Source organism: Lucilia sericata, unplaced genomic scaffold (genome assembly GCF_015586225.1).
Source record: "Lucilia sericata isolate MDLA Ls3-8-SP2 unplaced genomic scaffold, ASM1558622v1 Contig000591F_arrow, whole genome shotgun sequence".
NCBI lineage: Eukaryota > Metazoa > Arthropoda > Insecta > Diptera > Calliphoridae > Lucilia > Lucilia sericata.
In genome coordinates, this window is record NW_023994598.1 from 18,101 (window position 1) to 26,984 (window position 8,884).

At 26.4% G+C, this 8,884-nt stretch overlaps 1 protein-coding gene across 1 annotated transcript; it reads left to right on the plus strand.

Moving 5' to 3' along the window:
- The first annotated feature begins 7,892 nt into the window (after positions 1–7,892).
- LOC119606484 (proline, histidine and glycine-rich protein 1-like) lies at positions 7,893–8,663 on the plus strand. The gene is made up of 3 exons (XM_037960011.1): positions 7,893–8,023; positions 8,087–8,201; positions 8,264–8,663. Exons 1-3 carry the CDS (start codon positions 7,964–7,966, stop codon positions 8,341–8,343), a joined length of 255 nt encoding a protein of 84 aa, XP_037815939.1. The 5' UTR covers positions 7,893–7,963; the 3' UTR covers positions 8,344–8,663.
- Positions 8,664–8,884: the final 221 nt, after the last annotated feature.

The window sequence follows — 8,884 nt, forward strand, 5'->3', positions numbered from 1 at the left end:
GCTGCTGTTGCTTTACGAATAAACCCTTCTGGAAATAAACACAAATTTTTAATTGCAATTGTTTAACAAATATTTTTGTGAAATTACAACACAAATTTTGTATTTGTTGAGGTGTGAATTATTAGCGCTAATGCCTTACAATTTTCAACACCAAAAACAGAAAAGTTTTCAAAATTGTTTTATGCAATATTTTAGCTTTAAACCATATTGCCTGTTTTTGCCATTATTATCTATATCAATGAACTGTAAAACTTCTAAATAACGCTTAAGGCGAGAAACATTTCATTACGTGCTTTAGCTAAAAGTATGGCTTCTTATTTTGGCTAAATAGAAAAGGGTTTTTTTCTTGCTTTTGGAAAACAAAAAGAAAATTTATCGATTAAGTTGGAAAAATAAAAGCAGAAAACCAGATGTGTGTTTTGTTAAAAGCTTTCACAATAAAAATTAATGTTACTAGAGTATTTTAACCACTAATCTTAAGAATGAATGTCGTAACATTTTATTTAGTTCGTTTGTTAATAATTGCTAAAATGAATGACAAGACGTTATTCGTAGATTATTATTACAATAAACATAATTTGAAAGTTGTTTCTAACAAAGTATGAAGGAAAAAAAAAACACCCAGCCATTATTGAAATTGTTACAAAAATAATATTCAACATAAAACAACAGCAACAACAACAGCAGAAAGCCGTAAGAGAGAGCATACGGTCTCTGGGGGGTAATTAAAAATTACAATGACATGGCGATGGAGGCCTATCCAAGACACTAAAACAAACAAGATCAAATTCGATTTTCTTGTTGAAAACTTGACGACAAAGAGTTTTTTTCTATTCTGCCATTCAAATCCTGTTAAAACAAAAGGGTTGTTGAGGAAACAGGACAGAAAAGTTTGGGGGGGTGGTATAAATATATTTTGGTTGTGGTGGCAACATCGTGGTTAGCAGCTTTTTTGAAAATTAACACCTAATTCGACTATACCTACTCGAAGTGTTAAGAAAAAATGTTACTTTGACGCGTTCAATTGAAGTTTTATTGTTTGGCATTTTGTTTGCCAAACATGGCTTTTAGGCGTTACACAGCTCCATTACAAAATTATATTTATATTGTACTCCCTTTCCCCCTGCTCCTTAACTTAAACAAATTTTTCTGCCAAAAAATTATTATCACAAGCATATTCTTTGTTTTAAGAAAAAATTCTAACAACAAAAACAAAATGTTACAAACTTTCTTTGTCTAAAAAGTTTGCAAAGAGTTTGAGTTTCAGTTCTATTTGAGTACTCACGCATAACAATGTCATGAAGTATTTTATGCCTTAATTTCTTTGATACTCCTTTGGTATGTTTGACTCGAAAAGGACTCGTTTGGTGTTTGTGTTTAGTAGCGCTTAAATGGTTTTTTTGCTATTGTTGTTATTGGAGGTACTTATGGACTTTTTTGTACGTTTTTTAATGCCATGTTGTTGCTGTAAATTGACACCACAGAAATCAGTTAATAAGGCGATAAAAATATATAAAACAAAAACATCGTGAGTGGGAGAGTGAGGAAAAAAAGAAACTTTAACAAGTGCCTTATAACAATGTCAACACATTACTGGCAATATTGCCAATAAAGTTTAAAATACAAGTAATGGCTGATTTACAAAAACAATAAGCTTATTTTGTTGCTAGACTTAAAAAAGGGAGGGGGAATTAGCAGAAGATAATTACTTAATAAAGTGAAAATTTTTGGCAAAAAAAAACTTTGGAACACATATAAACTTAAACTTTAATAAACCTTTAACACAAAAGCTTTCAAGCTTAAATAAGCTTTAATTCATCTTTTTATGTGAAAGCTTTGATTAAGCTTTTTATGCGTAAGCTTTAATTAAACTCTTTATCCAAAGGGTTAATAAATACTTTACTAGTAGCTATCACATAAGTGTTTTACTATAAAGCTTTTATTAACATTTAATCCAAAAGCTTTTTACAAAAAACAATAATTTAGCTTTTTATTAAAAAGCGTTAATTAAGTTATTTAAGGCATATTTTACTCTAAACCTTTAATTAAGCTTTTCGAATAAAACAAAAAGCTTTTATTTAAGCTTTTAAAAAATAAAAGCATTGATGAAGCTTTATAAAAACATAACCTATAATTAAATATATAAAGAAATATAATCTTAAAAGCTTTTCAAATAAATGCTCTACATACATATAAACGTATTCATAAGACCAGTTACCGAACAGCTTAAACAAAAACTTAATTAGGACATTTTTATACAAAAGCTTAAGGTTTTTATAGTAAAGCTTTTATCGACAAGCACTTTATCTAATAAATATCGGGAGACTTTTTAGGAAAGCAGTTTCAATAAAAGCTTTAAAAAAGTGTCTAAAATAAAAGGCTTGGAAAAGTTTCTAAATCCAAAGCTGTAGAAAAGCTTTTCAATCTAAATTTTAAAGAATGTTTTTAAAAACTTTTGAAGAAAATCCTTTATGAGAGCTTTTTGAAGAAAAACCTTTATGAGAGCTTTTTAAATAAAATCTCTATGAGGGCTCTTAAAAGCTCAAAAGCTTAAGGCTTTAATATCGTGTTTACTCGAACTTTTTATACAAAAGCTTTAGGAAATAATTAAAAAATCTTTTGGAAAGCAGTTTCAATAAAAGCTTAAAAAAGACTCTAAAACAAAAGGCTTGGAAAAGACTCTAAACCAAAAGCTTTAGGAAAGCATTTCAATCAAAATTTTTAAGAAAAAAAGCTCTATGAGATCTCATTAAACAAAAGCATTATGAAAGCTTTAATTACTCTCAAAGCTTCTTAATAGAAGTCTTCAATAACGTTTTTGCTTTAGGAAAGTCGCTTTCAAAAAGCCTTTGGAATTACTATACGACAAAAGCTTTTACAATAAAAGCCTAAAGAACGCTTTTTGCAAAAGTTTATAAAATTCTTTTAAAAGCAAACAACATCTTTAGGAAAGCTTTTTATACAAATGATTTAGGAAACCTTTCTTAAAAAACTTTGAGAAAACTTTTTACAAAAAACTTTGGGAAAGCTTTTTAAAAAAACATTGGGAAAGCTTTTTATAAAAAAATCCGAAAGCTTTTGTGCACAAATACTTTTCTTCATAAATTTCCAAAAACTTTTTAAAGGAAAACTTTTGTGAGAAAGTCTCTAAAACTAAAGCTTTAGAAAAGCTTTTCGATAAAAAGATTAAGAAATGTTTTCCCATCAAAAGAATAAGGAATGTTTTAAAAGCTTTTGAAACAAAAGCTTTGAGAGATGTTTACAACAAAAGCCTGAGGATAGCTTTTTATAGAATTTTTTCAAAAGCATAGAAAATAATTTTCAGCAAAATCTTTTGGAAAGCTTTTTATTATAAAATTTTTAATGAAGCTTTTTATACAAAATCTTTAGAAAAACTTTTTATACAAAATTTTTAGAAGAGCTTGCTATACAAAATAGAAAGAATTTTGACCAAAAGCTTTTGGAAATTATTACATTTATTTATTATTTTGTGCTAAAAGTAAAAGTGATAAAGTTTTTTCAAAAAGCTTTTTATGTGATATGTTAAGGAAAAAGAAATTTAAGGAATTTATCAATATCTTAAAGTTTCTATTTAAATTTCATGTTTGTTTAGCAATAATTTCCACAGAAAAGCGTTTCTTTGTTTCACTTTATAGTACAATCTAAAGTTTATGTTTTTTTATAACAAAATTTATTGCTTTTAACTTTTAATAACTTTCAATTTATATACTTTCTTAATATTTCCTGGTACTTTAATCATTCCTTAGCTTGATAATAACTCTGTGTGTAGAAATGACACTCTTGAGATTGATATTAAAAATAAAAAAATATTTCGAAAATTTTCGTATCAGTAATAATTCAAATTTTCTTTCTCAACATAAATATATTTTGACCAAAGTTTTTTTTTCTTCAGGAGTTAGCTTCAATATTTTTTTATATTACTTTAAATTAAAACTCAAAAGTTTCCCTGGGTTACAACAACTACTATGTATGATGGATGGATGGATGGTGGGCGGGGAGAGGTTGAGGAAAAGTTTGTAATAAAAAAATATGTTTTGAAATAAAGAAAATAAAAGTTCAAGTGTGGTATGATGTGATGTGGTGGTTAATAAAAAATTACAAAAACAACATTATATATATATAAAATAATATTTTTAGCTTGCATTCATCGGCTTTAGTTTCATATACTTTCACTCATTCATATATAGACATTCATTCAGTTATACACTTTTTAGTCAGTCCTTCATTTCTTTAAGTTAAAACAAGGCAGCCATGTATCCTAACCATCCAAGCCATCCATCCATCCATCCATCTATCTATCCGTACATTTATGTATTTATTTTATTTTCTTTTTTTTTTTCTCTTTTATTTTTTAAGCAATATCTATGAACGTATCTATGAATTTATTTTCTCCAAAGTTTAAGTTTTTTTTTTCATTTCAACGGCAAGGATGAAAGACAGCAGGCAAACTCGTATGTTTTGGTTACTATTCAACTGGTATGAAGGCCTTCTTGGGGTTTTGCTTTCTATACATGTAGAATTTTACGCCAGGAGTTGGTATCTACAAAGTAGTTTGCTTTTTTTTTCCTATATATATACAAACATATTTGGCTGGTATCTATCTGTATCTATCTAAATTTGTATCTATACATCTTTTTTTATATATATATTTTAACAACATTTCATTTGAATCTGTATCTCAGTTTGTTTTTTCATTTCATTTTGTACTTTTTTTATTTTATTTTATATTTTCTGATATTATGAACTCATTTGTAATCATTGCATTTCTTTGGCTTTTCCTTTTTTATGACTTTTTATTATTTGCCATGGCGTTACTTCCGCCATTGCTCAAACAAAATGGTGGCATATCCTCAAACAGCATCTAACTGTACTTGTAGCTCTAACTGTACATGCAAAACTATATAGTAAAAATAAATAACTGAAAAACTAATAAAACTTTTCATTTTTTGCAATCTACTGGCGAAAAAGGAAAAATATTGCAAATTTTATATAGTATAGTTGGAAATACCACAGATATATCTTTAATTTTAGATACACAAAGACAAACTTACATACATACATAACAAATATATTTGTAAACTAGAGTTTGTAAAGGTGGTAAATATGAAAAAGAATTTATTGGAATAATTTCAAAAAAATTGTTGAATGGGAGAAACCGAAAGAGTTTAAAGCAAATAATTTGCATATTGGATTAAAGTTTGTTTGACTGCTGCAGTGGTGTATACAAAACCTATAGATAAAGCTTTGATTTTGCTTTTTTATACAAAAGCCAGAAGGCTTAATAAAGTCTTTTAATGTTATTATTGGTTTTTAACACAAAGATTTTATCAAAATTTTAGGTAATAGAAATTTTATTTAAATGAAAGCTTTCAGTAAGCTTTTTACCTAAAAACTCTTAGTAAGCTTTTTACTTAAAAGCTTTTTATTTAAAAGCTTTTAGTAAGCTTGTTACTTAAAAGCTTTTAGTAAGCTTTTTACTTGAAAGCTTTTAGTATGCTCTTTACTTAAAAGCTTTTAGTAAGCTTTTTTCTTAAAAGCTTTTAGTAGGCTTTTCACTTAAAAGCTTTTAGTAAGCTTTTTATCTAAAAGCTTTTCATAAACTTTTTACGTGAAAACTTTTCGTAAGCTTTTAACTTTAAAGGTTTTCATAAGTTTCTTATTTAAAAGCTTGTCGTTAGCTTCTTACCTTCATGCGCTTCTAACTTAAAAGTTATGAAAAAAGGCTTTTTGTAAGCTTACTTAAAAGCTTGAATTAAAAATTTTAGCAAAAATGCTTTTATTAAGTGTTTACTTAGAAAATTTTTAAATTTAGAACTTTTAGTAAGTTTTATAAAGCTGTTTAAAAACATTTATTAAGCTTTTTACTAAATGATTTCATAAAATCTTTTGTTTTAAGCTTTTTTAATTTATTGTTTTTTATTAATTTTAATATTTTTCTATTTAACACTTTTACTAAATAAATATTTATAAATAGATTTACTATAATGTTTGTTAATTAAAAGCTTTTATTAAACATTTAACAACTTAAAAGCTTTTATAAATAATAATTTTAGCAAGAAGCTTTGTTTTCAGTTTTTACTTAGAAAATTTTGAATATAAAATAAAAATTGTTATTAAGCATTTGTTTTAAAGCTTTTGAACCATTTTTACTTAAAATGTTTTATTAAGTCTTTTACTAAATAAAAGTTTATAAGGGAATTAACTTTTAAGTTCTTTAATTAGAAGCCTTTTCTAAACATTTTATTCCAAAGCTTTTAATCAGCTTTCTAACATGAAAGCTTTTATAAATTTTTTTTAAACTTTACGAATTCTTTTATTAATTAAGTTTTTTATTTAAAGTTTTAACAAAGCTTCTTGATTAAAAATCTGTTTATTTTTACTTAAAGCTTTTATAAATCGGCTTTTATTAAGACTTTCATTTAAAAGTCCAGTAAAGCTTTTCACTAAAAGTGAGCTTTTTATTCAAAAGCAAATTAAAGCACTGCTATTCGTTTATAAAGTTTAAAAGCTTTCCTCTTACCCAAAAACTAATTCAACCGTTCAATTAAAAACTTTTAAGAGAGCTTTTCTCAGAAATGTCTGAAGAGCTTTTTTAATTAAAAGCTTTAAGAGAGCTTTTAATACAAACTCTTAGATAGCTTTGTACGCAAAAGCTTTAAAAAATCTTTACACAAAAGCATCAAAATAAGTTTTTACACAAAAACTAATTAAACTTTTTATTTAAAAACTTTTAAGAGAGCTTTTTTTTTTGCTCTTAGTACAAGAGTTATAAAACCAAAAGATCATTTTGATTAAAATCTAAGAGCTTTTTTAATGAAAAGCTTTAAGAAAGCCTTTAACACAAACTCTAAGAACTCAACTTTTTAATTAAAAACTTTTAAGAGAGCTTATTATTGAAATGTCTAAAAATAGCTTTATATTAATGCTAATAAATATCTTTTACACAAAAGCTTAAAAATAGCTTTTTGTACAAGAGTTATAAGACTAATTATTTTACCAAAACTTTAAGAAAGCTTCTCATACAAATGCTTTGAAAGGAATTTTTATAATAATTTTGTTATTTAACAGGATTCAAATCACAATCCACAAAAATGTTTCAAATTTGCGAGTAGAAAACTGATAATTGGCAACATTTGTCTAGAAAATTGAGAAAATTTTAATGTTTCCACCAGTAAACAGATACAATACTGGTTTCAATTGATTTTCAAAAACGCTTGTAGTAAATTTTGAACTTATTGGTTATTGACACTTAAACAGAATTGAGTAATTCGCTTATTTAATTATTTTATTTTCATTTAATTCATAAATAATTTGTTGCAGATTTAGATGATAAAAGTGGAAATGAAATAAAATAATTATTTGTGAAAAACAATATTAAACGATTTAAAAAATGATGACTAAAACTGGCAAAAAAAATTTTAGAGACACAAGACCCCTACAATAGCTTAATAAATATTAAATTTAAGCACAAACTTTGTTAAAATATTTGTTAATAAATACTTTGTTCTCAGATGTTTCAATACTTTGTTCCTAATAACTGCATTTACAATTATAAATGATCATTTTGTTTATGGTCTTTCGAACCAATAAACTGTATAAATCTGAAAATTTTCTTTGTTTGTACATGGTCCTACGAACCTAACTTTGGCATATTAAAGTAAACCTTAGGGTGTCAGTTTTGTGAAATTTTATGACTTCACACTTTTAGCAATCATCCAAAGTGATGAAATAAATTATTAAAATTAACAATTAAAACACAAACAAATAAATTGTCTATAATAGTTTTTGATAACAATAATTTCATAATATTTATAACAGAAAATGCACAAAATTTATATAATTTTATATTTTAATTTCACATTTTGTTATGCATCGTTAAGCAAAAAAGTACAACTAGTATAAATAGCTTAGTAATAGAATAGAAATTTTATTAAACAACAAAATGTGGTCAAAAGTAATAGTGTTTATGGCAGTAAGCTGTTTAATATGGGCAAATATGGCGGTAATTTGTGAAATATTTAGAAAAAGAAAATTTTATTAAATCTTCTTTCCGTTACAACAACAGCAAGCCTATCCTCAAGGACAGGGTCAGGGACATGGACCATGTGGCCCACCACCTAGTGGACCACCACCCAGTGGTCCTCCACCAAGTGGCATGCCACCCCGAAATGGTCAAGGAGGTAAGTGCAAATCACAACTTTTCAAAATAATTTAATTTATTTTTTTTTCTTTCTTTACCTAGGTCCCTGTGGTCCCCCACCTAATGGCACTCGTCCTAGTGGTGCTCCACCAGCAGCCACCACCACAGCCTCCTCAGGTTAATAACATTTAAATGGCCAAGTCTTTTTATTTTAAATTTAGTCTAATACATTTGTTTTGGGCTCTACTAAATGTCTGTGTATTAATTTTAATACGAAAACACAAACGAAAAAAGCATGAAAACCAAAAATAACATTAAAATTTTATTCAAATGTTTTACATATGACTAAAATTTTATTACTAGTATTAGTTGTAGTTGGATATATTTTTTGGATTTATACCAGTAGTTTGTTTATCTACCGCAGTAATAAATTTTCATGTTAATTATTTAGTATAGAGGCAAAAAAAACTACAATATAATAAATAGGATAATACCCCAAAAATATACTAGACGTATTAATAATATGAAATATTAAAGGAATATATACCTGGCATTAGCTTAAGTTAAATTTTTACAAAGAGTTAAAAACATAAATTCTTGGCATTAATAACAAGAAATAACTTAACACTAATTACAAGTTCAGTTCTAGTTCAGTTCTAATTCAGTTCTAGTTCAGTTCTATTTCAGTTCTAGTTCAGTTCTAGTTCAGTTCTAGTTCAGTTC

What these genes read in the sequence shown, in the direction of transcription:
- LOC119606484 (XM_037960011.1), top strand. Translation starts at nt 7,964, where the DNA reads ATGTGGTCAAAAGTAATAGTGTTTATGGCAGTAAGCTGTTTAATATGG. An exon ending in TAATATGGGCAAATATGGCG is followed by an intron (nt 8,024 to 8,086) that starts GTAATTTGTGAA and finishes TTACAACAACAG; the next exon opens with CAAGCCTATCCTCAAGGACA. An exon ending in ACCCCGAAATGGTCAAGGAG is followed by an intron (nt 8,202 to 8,263) that starts GTAAGTGCAAAT and finishes TTCTTTACCTAG; the next exon opens with GTCCCTGTGGTCCCCCACCT.